The sequence below is a fragment of the Anolis sagrei genome, chromosome 5 (assembly GCF_037176765.1).
Source record: "Anolis sagrei isolate rAnoSag1 chromosome 5, rAnoSag1.mat, whole genome shotgun sequence".
In the NCBI taxonomy this organism is placed as follows: domain Eukaryota; kingdom Metazoa; phylum Chordata; class Lepidosauria; order Squamata; family Dactyloidae; genus Anolis; species Anolis sagrei.
The window spans coordinates 4729858-4746461 of NC_090025.1; the positions used below are offsets into that span (position 1 = coordinate 4729858).

General features: G+C 43.4%; 1 protein-coding gene across 1 annotated transcript in view; it reads right to left on the reverse strand.

The window, feature by feature from the left end:
• Positions 1 to 12950: 12950 nt before the first annotated feature.
• Positions 12951 to 16604, reverse strand: part of LOC132775521 (oxidized low-density lipoprotein receptor 1-like) — a 28102-nt gene continuing 24448 nt past the window's right edge. Inside the window, exons 8-9 of the mRNA XM_067468349.1 lie at positions 15451 to 15560; positions 12951 to 13129 (exon numbers count right to left, since the gene is read on the reverse strand). Of these exons, the coding sequence (XP_067324450.1) occupies positions 12955 to 13129; positions 15451 to 15560 (285 nt within the window). The 3' untranslated portion in view covers positions 12951 to 12954. The remainder of the gene's footprint in view (positions 13130 to 15450; positions 15561 to 16604) is intronic.

Genomic DNA, 16604 nt, shown 5'->3' on the forward strand with positions numbered 1-16604 from the left:
ACAAGAGGAAGTTTCAGCTTGCTATTGTCCATGCAGAGGTGAAATAATCAAATAAGAAAGGGAGGTGGTGGTTCTCCCTCAAGCATTTCAACAGTCCTGGGTCACATTTTCTAGGGCAAAAGGCAAAGGGGAAAGGCAATATTTCATAGCAAGATACATACATTCAAATCATAAGCATTTCATAGCAACAAAACCCCATCTTTGTCCACATTCCAAGTATATTTGATAAGAGAATTAATTTTCATGAAGAAGCCTGAAGTCCAATGTTTTAAAAGGTCTTTGAGGAAAGTTCATGAGGGAGATAGTATGTACTGAAGTCCAAGACATGCAGGCAGAGAGTCCATGATCATTGGGAAGGCTGGCAGATGAAACCCCAGCTGTGCTGCAACTGATCCACGCTTTTGGAAACTACAACTCTCACAAAGGGCAGAAGTCCCAAGATCCAGCCATTTCCCAAAAGCCTCGTGGGGTCCTTGTTGTTGTCGGTGCCTTGGCAATGTGACCAAGACTTAACCCTTGTTGTGTAGTCTGGTGCCCTTGCCCTTTGCAGAACTATAAGTCACTATCCCTTATTTTTTGGGGGGGGGGGGTGCTCGACATCAAAGGGATATACAGTAGACTCTCCATGACTGGAACTTAAGCAGCCAGCTGATTCTCCACTTAACAATAGCTTAGCCTGCTGTAGTCCACAATGTTGTAGCTTCTTTGGAGACCTTATCCAAGGCCTTCCTGCTACATCCACATCCTTCTTCCTCCTGGTTTGAGAATCCATTCCCTTATTTTAGATCCCGTCCTAACTCTCGGGGCCAATCCTATCCCTTTCCCTCCCAATTTCAGGTAAACATTTTCGTTACTTATTTTGTGTGTCAGGAGCAACTTGAGAAAGTGCAAGTCGCTTCTGGTGTGAGAGAATAGACCGTCTGCCAGCACAAGTGTTCTGTCTTCCAGGAGCATAGTTTGCATTACCTTTTAGTTGCATGGGATAGTGTTCCTTTGCATTTCCCCAGGGTTGCTACAATCTCAGCTGCACTCTGAAAGTTAACTGCATTAGAGGCTAGAAAGCCAGCCTGCAGGCCCCTTTTGCAGCTACTGGTTCAGAAAGTATCTCTTTGGGTCTAGGGGCCACCCTTTTCCCTGGGTTGAGATCTCCATTTTGGAAATCTCCCCTGCCTCCTTCAGTAGGGAAAGAAAGCTTCAGATGTGCTGTTGGTCAGGCAGGTAACTCTGAAAAAACCATTATAAGAATGATTGAGATTAAGACATAGATACTGATTGAGAATTAGGTAGGAAGATTGAGATACTATAGATTGAGTTATTTAGATAGAGAAGCTATTGAGTCGTATAAATTAAGAAGCTAATTGAAATAGATAGATTGTTCTGTTACCACTGGGCCTGTACACAATGTCTTTATTCTACAGGATGCACACTTTAAACCCAGTGGGAAGCTGGGGTGCCCGAAGAGAGATTGTTAGAGACTTCCAGAAGTAATAGGCTTTAGAGTTCTTTAAAAGTACAACAAAGTCTTTATTAAGGAACAAATCTTCAAACAACACTTCAAGGCTTTACTATTCTAGTCTTTAAGAGACTGGCACTGACTTGGTTTAACTGTACTATTTCAGCATAAGGAAGAACTCTTTATAATCCCTCCCAGGCTGCTTTCTATCTATGCTTAGTCGGCGTGGGTGCTGCTACCGAAATCCACGTGCATCTGAGTATCGAGCAGACCTTACCGGCTGAGGCTTGAAGATATAGCAGCTGGAATTCCGTGGTTCTACGATGCTGTCTAGTGGGAACTTCAGGTTTCAGCCTCACAGGTCCCCTCTGGTGCTGTGCGGCTGAGAAGCTGTGAGCTCTCAGCCAGAGCCTTTGGGACCTTTTCCTTCCGTTTCCCTGGAACTGGATAGTCAGTTTGGACCCCGGATGGTCACTGGATGGACCCCGGATCACCTTTGGATGATCCCCGGATGGCTATTTCTATTTCCCCGAAAGGTTTTGAGGAATGAAGCCTTTCCTACGTGACTAGCCGATCTGCGTCCTATGGACTGCCTTCCTTGTGTGTGACTGAAAAATGGCCCCTTCCCTCCAAAAAAAACAAAAATAAAACAAAAACCAGAGAGGGGCGGGACCAGGGATCCTAACTATTATTGACAGGTGGCTTGCCCTATGAATGCAGCCAAAGGAAGCCACCTATCTGCAAAGTCCCTGCGACTTAGGACTATGAACAAACACTCAGTGCAAAACACAAAATTGGAGCCCCTGGAACACCCGTTCCAGAACATAGAGATAGATAGAATAGCAATTAAGTGATTGAGCAATTGAGTTATAGATAGATATTGAGTCATTGAGTATTATTGAGCATTACTTCATCTCCAATGCTAACCTTGAGCTATAGATAGGGGGGGAAAAGTGCTTTTTTTCTAACCATAGCAGCTCAGGGTTAGGGTGAAAAGGTCCCAGGATTTTCTTCTCCCTTTTGGGGAAAAGTTACCTCAGTAACTGAAGGAAAGGAAAGAAAGATTATCTCTATGGTTTCACCAATTGACTGTTTTGTTTGTAACTTTAACAAGCTGTGCCAAGTCTGCAAGGACTTTGAAAAAATAAATATTTTGTTTTGATGTTCAAAGGCTGTAGTAGCCTCAGTTGCTGGAAATCTCAAGCTTCTAAAGAAAGAACCCGGCAATCCGCCCAGACAAAGAGAGGAGCACATCTTAGTTTATCTTTATAGGGTCTGGGTGTGACGGCACAACAAGGGTTTAACCCATTACACAACCAGGGGCTCCCATTGTCGCTAGTAGGGATGTAACTATGGTGGGAGCGACAAAATGATGGCATTAACACAAATAAGATTTTTGTGCTTTCCTCCAATGAAATGGTTCTTCTATCCCAAGATTTCTGGGATTGCAAAGAATTAAAACATTACTTGAATATCCAGAAATACTGTTTTGGACTCCAAAGAGCAAGCAAAGGGCTATTATACACCTGTAATCCTGCAAAGACAACACATAGGTAGAAGGAACAAACCTTCCTTGTCCGCTGGAGCTTTTTTAGGTGCCATTTTTGCTTCTTCGCTGTTAGTAATGTTTCATGGTGTGATCTGTTTGCAAAATGAAAATGAGATTATATTGTCAAATAGCTATCTCTAGATTGAGGTTAAGATGGAACTAAAGCATATTTGACCCAAGAGTAAACTCTGGCATAGACACTGAGAACTGGGAAGCCCTGACCTGTGAACTCTCCAGTTGGAGGTCAGCTGTGACCAGCAGTGCTGCAGAATTTGAAGAGGCATGAATGGAGGGTGAAAGAGAGAAATGTGCCAAGAGGAAGGTGCATCAAACCAACCCCGACCAGGACCGCCTTCCACCTGGAAACCAATGCCCTCATTGCGGGAGACGGTGCAGAGCAAGCATAGGGCTTCATAGTCACCTACGGACCCATCCTGGAGGATTATCCTACTCAGACAACGAGGGAGCACTTAAGTAAGTAAGTAAGTAAGTAAGTAAGTAAGTAAGTAAGCTGTTTTCCATGGATACTCTCTAAATTGTTGGGCATGAAATATGGGATTAGTAGCAAATAAGGAGACTCTAAATGTACATTGGTCAAGAAATAATATTCATATTTCAAAGGCTTCATAAAACACTCTACTTCTGGAAGCATCTGGAAGTTGAAGTCCAAAATACCTTGAGGACCAGAACTCCATGCCACCATTTTTGTCCTACAGGTTAAAAGGGAATCGGTTGAATGCTATTCTTGACCATTGATCATTGCCCTAGCCCAGGGGTTCCCAATGTTTGGTCCTCTGGGTGTCTTGGACTTCGTTGCACTCCAGACCAGGAGAAGCCCTCTGACTTTAAACACCACACAGTTGAGTAGAAATGCAATCCGTTTATTGCAGATAATGAAAAAGCAGTAATAGTAAAAAGCACTGTAAAGGAATAAGTAAATCCAATTAGGTAGGAAGATAAGTTCATGAAAAACAAAGTTCATGAAATACAAAGGCAGAAACTGTCAGAGTTTGTATGTGTTTTGAACTGTGCTTCGTAGTTTTCAAAGTTAGTGATTGTGTGCTTAGAAATGTAATGCTGTGATTTGCAATGTGTCGAGATGTAATTCCTGTGTGGAAAAAGTTAACTGTATCGTGAAGGAGGAGTCATAAATTTCAGTGCGGAGAGCGCTGTGCTACGTCGTATGTCATTATGTGTCATCACATCTCCAAAGAATGTGGGAGTGAACAGTCTGAAGCCTGAAGTGGTTTTCAAGGATCGGCCGGAGCAATGTAGCCGTTTTGTTTTCTCGTTCTGCTTAGTTTTTAGTATGTTTAGTTTTGTTTTAAATAAACTAGGTTTTGATAGACCAAAAGATGTGTCTCAATGCCTTGTATATGTTGAGAGCACTGACACTCCATCAATACAAACTTCTATAGTAAAATCCAAAAACTGGAAACATGAATCCAAAGGCACTTATCACATGATTCTTTCCAAAGCAAGGCTTCCAAGAAACAGGAACGAGGTCTTGACTTGATTCCAAACAATGCTTCATCTGACTACAGATCCTTGGGACTTTTATCTCCTCATTATGCTATGTCCCAAGTGGCCAGAAATGGGTTTCGTTTTAGCCTTGAATCCCTTATCATTCTTTCTTTGAGCCTGGCAGAACGCCTGAGAGACTGATCTGCTTTTCTGTTTTGAGTAATAACATCCCGTCTATCTAACTGCTCATAAATTTCTGCAGCTGGGCCAGGTGCCGAGCTGTCCTCAGGCTCCAAATCATGGGAATTCTCTGGTAGCAATTCAGGGAACACACCATCATCCCCACTCCCTTCAGGAATATTCTCATGAGAAAATACACTTTGAACAGGGATCTCCTGGTCATTCTCTGCCTCAATATCATTGGAAACTGTCAGAGTAAAATTTGGGGGTGTATGCGCAGCGGAAGAGGTTGCTAGATCAACAGACACAAGACTCCAAAAATTCAGGACTCTGCACTTACAGTTTCAAAATAACTCAAAGTTTACTCAGTACATCTACACACGTCTATTCTAAGCGGGCACTCATCAGGAACTACAAAGCACAGCATAAACAGTTTCAGACCATCTGCTTATCAGACTTCTCTAGCTGCAACCGGATCCTCCCTATTTCTTCCCAGTCAGAGAACGCGTTATCTCATTCAGTCAAGGTTACTTTTTCTCTGCTTCTTTGCCTCTCACAGTAGTTCTCATACACAATTGAACACAACAGAATCCATCTTGAATTACATCTTAATCCATCTTGAATGACATAGAAACACATTGAAAAACATACACATGCATACCTCAATAATCCTGACAGAAACACCATTACCTTCATGAACCTCATTGTCATCATTCCCCACATCCAAAGTACCCTGATCCTTAAACACAATCACAGGCTAAGCTCCATCAGACTTCAGCTCCCAGAATTCCTGACTCTTGGTTGAGTTGTGCTGGACTTCTGGGAGTTGAAGTCTCAAACAGCTGGAGGACCAACAGTTGGGCACCATGCTTTGGATGCAGAAGGCTAACTCAGAAGGCGCAGAGGAGGAGCCATGCCCCCAATCAGCATTGCATTTCATTAAGAAACCACAGACAGTCGGTCTCACCTTATCTTCTCCTTGGCTGTGTTTCTTCCTTCTGGTGTTTCCTCCTTCTGGAGTTTCAACCCCTTTTCTTTGTGAGGCCGTCTATTCCAGAACCCTTCTCATTAACCTTCTGCTTCTTTGTGATTGGCTGTGGTGGGCAGCCAATCAGGACGTATCTTTAGCAGACAGGTATAAAGCAGAGCTATGTGCAACTTCAAAACTTGTATCTTGAACCATGACCTTCATCTGTTGGTCAAGCAGGTATTCTTTCACTGGAAATTACACAGCCTACCAAAATGTCTTTTTCCTGGTGTTTTGGCTTTTAATACTACTACTACTATTACTACTACTACTAATAATAATAATCTTAGGTTCTTGTAGGTTTTTTCGGGCTATAGGGCCATTTTCTAGAGGCATTTCTCCTGATGTTTCACCTGCATCTATGGCAAGCATCCTCAGAGGTAGTGAGGTCTGTTGGAATTAGGAAAATGGGTTTATATATCTGTGGAATGACTGGGGTGGGGCAAAGAGCTCTCTGCTGAAGCTAGGTGTGAATGTTTCAGCTGACCACCTTCATTAGCATTTGAAGGCCTGGCTGAGCCTGGGAAAATGTTCTGTTGAGAGGTGTTAAGATGTGCCTGGTTTTTCCCTCTCTGCTGTTTTGCTGTTGCTCTTTGCCCCACCCTGGTCATTCCACAGATATATAAACCCATTTTCCTATTTCCAACAGACCTCACTACCTCTGAGGATGCTTGCCATAGATGCAGGCGAAACATCAGGAGAAATGCCTCTAGACATGGCCCTATAGCCCAAAAAAACCTACAAGAACCTAGTGATTCCAGCCATGAAAGCCTTCGACAATACAATAATAATATTTATTTAATACCCCGCCCATCTCCCCAGCAGCATATTACAATAAAGTAAAACCAAAACACAATAACAATAACAACACAGTAAAATACATACAACATATAAGTACAAAGACGATAAAGTAAAATCATACACCAGTTTCTGGGGTTATTTGGGGTGCTCATCAAGAAAAACACATTGGATAAACCACATCAGCTCTAGTTTTTTAGATGTGGTTGAATTTATAAAGTTTTAGACTGTTCTTTAAAAGATCACTTCTACAGAATCAGGATGTCATTACAAGCTTTCTTACATGAACCAAAGATTTATGTATTTACTAGGCATGTGCAATCCATGTTTCTAAATGGTTCTAAAGTACTTACAAAACTAAAATTCTGGTGGTGAAAACTAGGGGGCGCTGGTGCTTTGCTTCTGGTGTTGCTAAAGTTCTGGTGACTATAATTTCAGAACTCCAACAAAAGTTTCAAAATTTCATTATTATTTCATTATTGATGATTTTTACGACAGAACCAATTAGGAACTGCCATTTATAATGAAATTTTGAAAGTTTTGTTAGAGTTCTGAAATTTTCACCACCGGCACTTTAGCAACACTGTAAAAACAAAGCACCAGCACCCCCTAGTTTTCACCACCAGAACTTTAGTTTTGTAAATACTTAAGAACCATTTAGAAGCATGGATTGCACATGCCTAGTATTTACATATGCTACTGATCTTAAGGAAAATTGGTTAAAAATGCTACATAGGTGGTATACTACACCTAAAAAAATCGCAATGATGTACAAAAACAGGGATAATAAGTGCTGGAAGTGTAAAGTACATGAAAGTACATATTACCATATGTGGTGGACCTATAGAATCATAGAATCATAGAGTTGGAAGAGACCTTATGGGCCATCCAGTCCAACCCCCTGCCAAGAAGCAGGAATATTGCATTCAAAGCACCCCTGGCAGATGGCCATCTAGCCTCTGTTTAAAAACCTCCAAAGAAGGAGCCTCCACCACACTCCGGGGCAGAGAGTTCCACTGCTGAACGGTTCTCACAGTCAGGAAGTTCTTCCTCAAGTTCAGATGGAATCTCCTGTCCTGTAGTTTGAAGCCATTGTTCTGCGTCCCTCCTCCCTGTGGCTTCCTCTCACATATTTATACATGGCTATCATATCTCCTCTCAGCCTTCTTTTCTTCAAGCTAAACATGCCCAGCCCCTTAAGCCGCTCCTCATAGGGCTTGTTCTCCAGACCCTTGATCATTTTAGTCGCCCTCCTCTGGACACATTCCAGCTTGTCAACATCTCTCTTCAATTGTGGTGCCCAGAATTGGACACAATATTCCATGTGTGGTCTAACCAAGGCGGAATAGAGCATGGGGAGCATGACTTCCCTGGATCTAGACACTATGCTCCTCTTGATGCAGGCCAAAATCCCATTGACTTTTTTTGCTGCCACATCACATTCCTGGCTCATGTTTAACTTGTTGTCCACGAGGACTCCAAGATCTGTTTCACACGTACTGCTCTCGAGCCAGGCATCGTCCCCTATTCTTTATCTTTGCATTTCATTTTTTCTGCCTAAGTGGAGTCTCTTGCATTTGTCTCTGTTGAACTTCATTTTGTTAGTTTTGGCCACTCATCTCTCTAATCTGGCGGGCTGACTGGCTGTGGCTGGCTACCACAGTGCCTTGTTCATGGCAATCAGGCAAAAGTAAAATGATTGGTTTTTAAGCAGTTTATGCTCTCTTGGCTTTGCAAAAGTTGCTTATTGCTTTGCTGCCTTCTTTAGACACCTTTGGAGATTCAATCAGTTTATTTTATATTTAAACAAAGACTGCTACAGACAGCTATTTTTGGGTCATTCAGCCATTTAGGCTAATGAGCAGGCTAGCATTGTGGGAGAAGTAGTTTAACAGCAGAGTGTTGGGGATCAGCCTGTGTTTGTGTTTCAGGATCCTGATGTGGGAAATGATGAGGGAGATGATGTTGCCAAGGCTGAGGTACAAGATGCAAATGGTTTGGTCAATGATTTTCAGACAAACAATGACAGAGAGGCCCCAGTGCAAAGGGCAGTTTCTCATGAGAATATCCCTGGGCCTAGCAATGATGGTTCACTCCCTCTCTCTGTGAGCTCTCAAGATTTGGGTTTGGAAAACAATCTGACACCTGGGAATTTTAATGAGCAGCCAGAATAGGGAGCTGAAGAATAGGCGGCTGGAGATTAGCCAGGAGCGACAACAAACTCAGTATTTACATTGCCATGAAAGGCTGTGTCTGATAAAGGGAAAATATGGGGGGGGGGGGGGGGACAAAACCAATTTCCGAGTTTTGGGATATAAAGTTTGTTTCAAGGGAAAACCTGTCAGATCAGGCATCGTTTGGAAATCAAGTTCTTGTGCCATGGAAGTCTTGTTCAAGGGGTCTTGTTTCTGTGGAGTTTTTTTTAGCCTTTTGGATTGTCTTTGCATCCTGCTTGATTCCTGGCTGGATTATTGCTGTCTCAGATTGCTTTTATTTCTTGTGTGGGCATTGCTTTGTGTTACTACTTTTAATGGACTAATTACTTTTTGGAACCTTTTGATTTTCTTACAAGCATTTATTTCTTTTGGCTATTTACTAAGCTTCAATAAAAGAAGATTTGTTTCTTCACTCTTCGTGTGGTGTCTTTAACGTCAGAGGGCTTCTTTGCGACCTGGAGTGCAACACAGGGCTTTTTGCAATCTCTACCACTGGGGGCCTGGCCTTCACAAACTACAGTTAAAGATGGCTGTGATTAGCCACGCCCACCTCTTCCCTCCTTTCATCGCCAGTGGAAGGCATGAGATTTTAAAAATTCCCTTCCCTTTACCAAAGTTGCTTAATGGTTGTGAAAATTAAAATAATCTCACCAAGTTGAAGCAGAAGCCACTGAGGTATTTCTTTCTATTCCAGCTGGAAAAGGATGACAGCTGCAGTAATTTGCTGAAGAGCTGCCATACCCAAATACAGAGAAATGGACATTATATACAGTTTCTAGTTTGAGTCTCCTGTGCCCACCCCATTAGTCAACTTTGCTGTGATTGGTAAGGGTAATCCCTGACATCAGCAAGCTGGGAGGAGAGGCTGGTGCGACTCGTCCAACAAAAGCCCAAGCCCTGCTTTGGCCGCTCAGCCAATAGTGTGAGAAGAGGTGTGGCAGCAGTAGAAACAAAGGAAAATAGTTGCTTGATGATGGGATCATGAGTAGCCCTTATTGGACCCTATTGATAAGTGATCACAACAATTGTTGAGAGCCCTCAAGCCCGATCTGTCTATTGCAATAACATTTCTGTCTGGCCCTTCAGAGCCAGCCCATTGTTCAAAGGTGCAGTGATACTCGTTTCTTGATGGGCTCTGTAGATCCATTCTTCTGGGGAAAGGGAACATCATTGTTGGAGAAGCTGCTGTAGCAGCATGATAGGAGAGATAATATCAAGAGAGATCCTTTTCGAGGCAGAAAAGCACGTTTATTTCCAGCTGGGACTCTGGTGAGGAGTTGTGTCCAAAAGCAAACCGGAGTGAGGATAAAGGTATTGACTTTTCCTTTTTATACCTCTACAAATGCAGGCAAACAAAGAAACGTGCTTCTACATACATTGACATCATCACCTTGGGAAGTTTGATCTGGCCATGGTGGTCCACGCTCTGGTTACATCCCGAATAGATTACTGCAATTCATGCTACATGGGGTTGCTTTGAAGACTGTTCGGAAACTTCAACTAGTCCAACGGACAGCAGCCAGATTGCTCACTGGAGCATCATATGGGGAGCATACCACCCCCTGTTACGTCAACTCCACTGGCTTCCAGTCCATTTCCGAGCACAATTCAAAGTGCTGGTCTTGGCCTATAAAGCCCTATACGACTCCAGCCCAGCTTATTTATCCGAACGTATCTCCCTCTATGTTCCATCTCGTAGTCTAAGATCTCCCGGGGAGGCCCTGCTCTCGGTCCCACCAGCTTTGCAAACATGGCTGGAGGGGACGAGGGACAGGGCCTTCTCGGTATGAAGAACGATTTGCAAGCCCAAAGGTCCCTGATACTTGGGTGGCCTGGTTGTTGAGCCTCTGAAGTCTAAGGAAAGGGTCCATTTGTCTATTGTCCATGCTTTGGGGTATCTGAAAATCCATTCAACAACACGTAGGCCCAGGGCAGCTGGTGGCACCTGAGCCAGGAAGTGTTGGCCAGAGTTCATTAAAAGGTCACCTTGCTTCATGTTTAACACAGATATATGAATAAAAATTGTGCTGGTACGGCTCTACCAGGAGCTCCAACTTCTTTTTCTTTCTTTCAGTGTTTGTATGTATTCCAAGGTTCCATGCATTTTGCAATAAGGTGGCTTCCCTTTGTTTGCAATTATAGGGCCAATGACCCATCAATCACCATTAGGTTCTTTAGTTCCGCCCCCTTTTCTGGGTTTAGGGGGTGAAAAAGGGGACCTCTAGTTCAGTTCACACAGAGAAGCCTTTCATACAGGACATGAATCAGTTCCACCTGTAGAAAGCTTTGTCTTTTATAGCTTTGCTGGGGGGAGTTCACAGCTTTACAGAGAAGCATAGCTTTTGCTGGGGGGATCCAGTCCCACAGCTCTACAGCCAGCTCTTTGCTGGAGAAATACAGCTCCACAGCCTTCACTGGGAATTGAAGACCTTCGTTCCTCTTGGAAATCTACAAAAGGACTCTGTTCGGTAAGGACCACTCGCGGCAGCCATAACGCAATTTGGACCGGGTGTAGGGGCCTAAGACAGATTGCCCAGGTAGAGGTCAAGGATTTCCCTGATAGAGAAGAAACAGTTCATGAAGATAGTTGCCTGTCCCTTGTGGACAAGATTAAGAAAGCCACTAGTTGTTTCAAAGCCTTGAAGTATTTATTTGATTTATTGAAGACCTACGCAATAATAAAGAACTTTGTTAAACTTTCCAAGTTTCTAAAGACTTTGTTTAGGGAAATCCAAAGGGCCTCTAATCTGAGGCACCCCTGGCATCCCGTTGGGCATACAGAACACGTCCTGTCTACGGACCTTTTCACAGGCCCAGTGCGTGACAGCACAAAAATCATTGGGGATATGGGGCATATACAGGGGCTTGCCAAGGGGAAAGGGAGCATGCACGATTGGGAAAAGATGGATCCTTGTCATATAGGGGATTATGGACTGATAGTTATAGGATGGGAGAGGGAGTGGAAAGGAATGGAAAAGAACAAAAGGAAGCAAAACAGGGCTTGAGATGTGAAAAGTCCAGTATCAGCAAATGTTCTGTCACGCGCTGGGCCTGTATTTGGTTGCCTTTAAAAACAGGATGTGTAACCTTTGCCCAGCGGGAAGCCAGGGGCCCAAGGAGAAGTTCTCAGAGGTTTCCACTACAAAGAATCTTCAGATGGCTTGAGAAGTACAACAAAGTCTTTTATCAATGAAATCAAACAGGTACTTCAAGGCTTTCTTGAGAAACTATTGGCTCTCTCAATCTTGTCCTCAGGGGACAGGCACTATCTTCAATAACTTTTTCTTTAAAGGAAAATCCCCCCTTTTAACTTCTCCCAGGCTGACTGAAAGCCAACCCTCACTGATGTAGGCTCCGCTATTGGGCCGAACTGCCTCTCGGACGCCGAGTGGACCTACCAGCAAGGCAGTGGATGTTCTCCAGCTGGAGTTCTTTAGTCTTTAAGGCTTTTTTTTCCTGGAAATTTTTGTAGGAATGCTTCCCTGGAGTTCTTAAAGGTTGAAGCTTTTGTACAGGGGAAGTTACTGTACATAAGCTAACCTGGCTGAGACTAACTAACAAAATGGCCCACTTCCCTTCCCAATTGCCCTGAGCAAGGGGCAGGACCAAAACTTAACGATGACGGAGAGGTGGCCTGCCCTATGACTGCAGCCAAAAGAAGCCACCTATCTGCAGAGTGCCTGAAACTTAGGACTACAAACAAACATTCAATGCAAAGCACACAAAATTGGAGCTCCTGGTACAGCTGTTCCAGAACAGCAAAGGTAAGTCAAAGATTATACAGAAAAAGCAAGAATGGGCAGGAAAGATGGGAAATAAAGGGCATGGTTATAAAATATTATTTACTTGGCATTCCCTTTTGTTAGCCTTAGACAGAAAGGCCTTGGAATCCCTTTGTTTGTAGGTCATTGAAATCTTTGTATTGAGCATAAGAATTATGGGAGGGTGTTCATAGGCATCGTCTGCTTGGCTGCGGGGAGTCCTCCCACACCTCCATGATATCTCCTGATAACCTGCCACATGTAAAAGACCCATTTTTGATTAAGAGCAGGACACATGCCACTGGCTCTCTTATGTGCTTGAAAGCTTGCAAAATCCATTCTCAAGGAAGCTGGACTGCAAAAACCTTTTTGAATAATGACATCAGAGAAGTCTTTTTATGTTTGTGTTTAATATCCTGGTGAACTGGCTGTGGCTTCTGTGTCTCAATACAGTGGTGTCCTCGTTTCTTTCACAACAATCGTGGAATACAGGGCCAGGTGCGCAGTCAAGTCAGCCACTTTCGTTTTGCCTTAAGACCACAAAGAGTTCCTGCTCTGCCATTGCAATCAATAGTCTGCCAACATTGCAAGGGTGTTATACATAATGGTTTCATTAAACCACAAACTGGTCTTAGTTCTGTTGCAAAGTAGTCCTTCGATGGTTCATTTTTTGCCCAGTAGCTGAAAAGAAGATGCCACCGATATGTCAAAACAAATCCTTAGCTACTTCTACATTTGCATCTACCCTGATGAATAAATGCAATTTGACCTCATTTTAACTGCTGTGCCTCAGTGCTATATAACCCTGATAGTTGTAATTGGGTAAGGCCATTGGTCTTCTCTGCCAAAGAGGGCTGGTCCCCCACCGTACTACAATTCCCAGGATTACAATTAATCAAACAAGGTTAGTGTCAGGAGTCCATTTCTGATGGCATGAAGACATCACAAATTCCCTCCGTGACATCCTGGCTGAAGCATCCTGGCTGCCTCAGTTTTCTCTCTCTTTGACATTTTGAAGCCAGCAGAAAGCGCTGGAAACCTTGTATTGGAACTTGTGAAGCAACAAGCTCTAATAAGGAAACTGAGAAGAGGGGGGATTTGGGCAGGAAAAGTGTATAAAAGGAAGTGATGGTGGGAAAAGTCAGTAGTGTCTTTCTTTGCTGCAGAGATACAAGCAATATATTCATTTCCAAGCAAAACCAGCTTGTGAGTGATCATTTAATACTGCTATATACAACCTACAGTCTTACAGTTAGTTAAATCAGTGCCAAACTGCATTCATTCTACCAGGCCTGGCTATGGGGCACCTTGTCTTCCTCGATTGAAGGAACATTCAATACACCTCCAGACTCACCACTCTTCATAATTTCGAGAAATAGTTTGCACTAGGCTTTGTGTATATATTAAATAGTGCAGGGGACAAAATCGAGGCTTGGGGGACACTGCCGACCAATGGCTAAGGCGTGAGTTGGTGTCCCCAGAATCACCTCCAGGTTCATCCCTCCGGGTGGAATCATGCCATCGATCTGCAGCCAGGCCAAGTATTTAGGGTTGATTTTTAAACTAAAATTTCTAGAGCCTATACATGAGTTAAGGGCAAAAAGCTCTGGAAGTAAGCCACATCTGCAGTGACCATGTTTTGCTTTTTGGTCAGTGGAAATGTAGTGAATCTTACCTAGTAGGCCGGAAAGGAAGCCTGGATAACAGTATGGCAAACCTCCATTTTGAGAGTGCAAACCAGGGAAGCAGCCATCTTGAGTGAGGATAGCTGGAAGATGGGAGGAGTTTGAGGTCTCCTGGGATTGGCTAGAGCAGATGGGAGGAGCTAAGTCTTAGGAGGGAAATGATTTGAGCTTCTGTGTGAGTTGAGAACTGGGAGCTGGAGGGTTAAGACGTGTTTTTGAAACTGGGTTTTTAGAGAGAGAGTGTCTGTAAGACATGGCTGATCAGCTGGCAGGAGAAAGGTCAGGCAGCAACCTGATTTCTTGTGGGAGATATAACACAAGAGATTATATCAGGAAGAACTCTGGGAAGAGTTAGCTGATAACTCAGGGGACTACCTAGGATATGTTAGTCAGAAACTCATTACTGTTTCTCTGAAGTAGAGTGAGGGATTTTTGTTACTAGCAGCTAGATCTGTTTGATTAGCTCTGACTGCAACTAAGTGAAGAAACTTATTCTAGCAACCATCAAGCTGTGGAACTTTTTGTAACAAGTCAAGCATTTTGTGCCTCTCAGAAGTAGTTAGTTGTCTGTTTTTATAAATACATCTTTTTCTATTTAACTTTCAAAAAGGTCTCTATTGTTCCTCAATCTATCAGTAATCCTTTGTGATAGCTCCAGCAGCTTTGACATCCTAATAGTCGTCCTGGGAGCCAGGAGGGGAAGAACAGTGTTGGTAAAAGTGGGAAAAGTTTACCTCAGAAATTCATTTTAAAAATCCTAAGGCAGCTTGGGTTGGTGGCAGCTTTAAACCAAAAGAAGACTAAAAGACAAGCAGTGTTCATTCTACCATTACACATATCTATCTACATCTCGCTACCAAATTGGAGGCACAGGGGTAGGATTTTTGAGGGAAAAGTGATTCTTTGGGGGAAGAACCATCCTGCCCAGACATATTATCAATAAGCCTCCAGCCTCGCGTCACTGGTTGTGATATTTTCTTTTATACTGGTGTCCAGTGGGGTGATATCACATATATTCCTTTACAGTGGTGTCCAGCGGCGTGATATTTGGTGATATATTATATAGGGATCCGTTATAGGAGACACTCCCCTGCTCTCTCCCAGAGTTCTCTTCCAACTCATAGAATGATATAACTGGAAGAGACCGTAAGGGCCATCACACCACACATTTTCTCTCGTAATGCAGTAACTGCTCTTTCCAAAACCTCAGTTTTTGCTTCAGATTTGGGTTCTAGAAAGCCCCAGCCGAAGAACAAAAAGAACATCTCTGAGAAAGTTTATATACTACATGTCATGAATCGATGTTTAATGACTCACGTTATTTTTATCAATGTCTTATCCACATCCCAGATATACTCATAGCCATCCTTCCAGATGGAAAGCCAGTAAGCTATGCCATTTTTCTCGTTCTTTTTTTCAAGGAAAATCTTTAAAAAAAAAAGGACAAACAGAAACTCTTTACTGGGAAGGAGATGTTATCTGATCTCAAAGTCTTTCCAGATAGTGTCCCCATGCGCATTCACCACTAAATGCCATTTCCAACTGGCATTGAAGAAAGTGGATTTGCAGTGCAGCTGATTCTATAGGAAATCCTGGAACCAGTTTGAGGCCTGGATGGTGATGACACAAACCCCAGAGGACTCATCCGCACGAAGGGATTTCTTGATCTGAAGTTGGAAGTTCTTAGGTCCCTTCTACACTGCCATATAACCCATATTATCGTTTGAACTGGATCATATGAGTCTACACTGCCTTATATTTGGGATTTTATATGTCAGTGTAGAAGGGGCCTTAGTTTGAAGCTACCTTTGACCTCCATTAAATGTTGATGAGGCCAGTGCCCCGTTCCCAAGGGGTGTTACAGGCAAAGCAAATGTTGTGTAGATATTTTGCTAACTCCACCTCCTCGAAAGCCAAGCGTAATACTACCTTTGTATCTAGGACACGGAACAATGGCTTCAAACTACAAGAGAGGAGATTCCATCTGAACTTGAGGAAGAACTTCCTGACAGTGAGAGCCGTTCAGCAGTGGAACTCTCTGCCCCGGAGTGTGGTGGAGGCTCCTTCTTTGGAAGCTTTTAAACAGAGGCTGGATGGCCATCTTTCAGGGGTGCTTTGAATGCAATATTCCTGCTTCTTGGCAGAATGGGGTTGGACTGGATGGCCCATGAGGTCTCTTCCAACTCTTAGATTCTATGATTCTATCTGTAGGGCTTATTCTCTACACCAGTGTTTCTCAACCTGGGGGTTGGGACCCCTGGGAGGGGGGTCACGAGGGGGTGTGAGAGGGGTCACCAAAGACCATCAGAAAACACAGTATTTTCTGTTGTTCATGGGGGTTCTGTGTGGGAAGTTTGGTGCAATTCTATCATTGGTGGGGTTCAAGGGGCTCTTTGAGTGTAGGTGAACTATAAATCCCAGCAACTACAACTCCCAAATGTCAAGGTCTATTTTCCCCAAACCCCACCAGT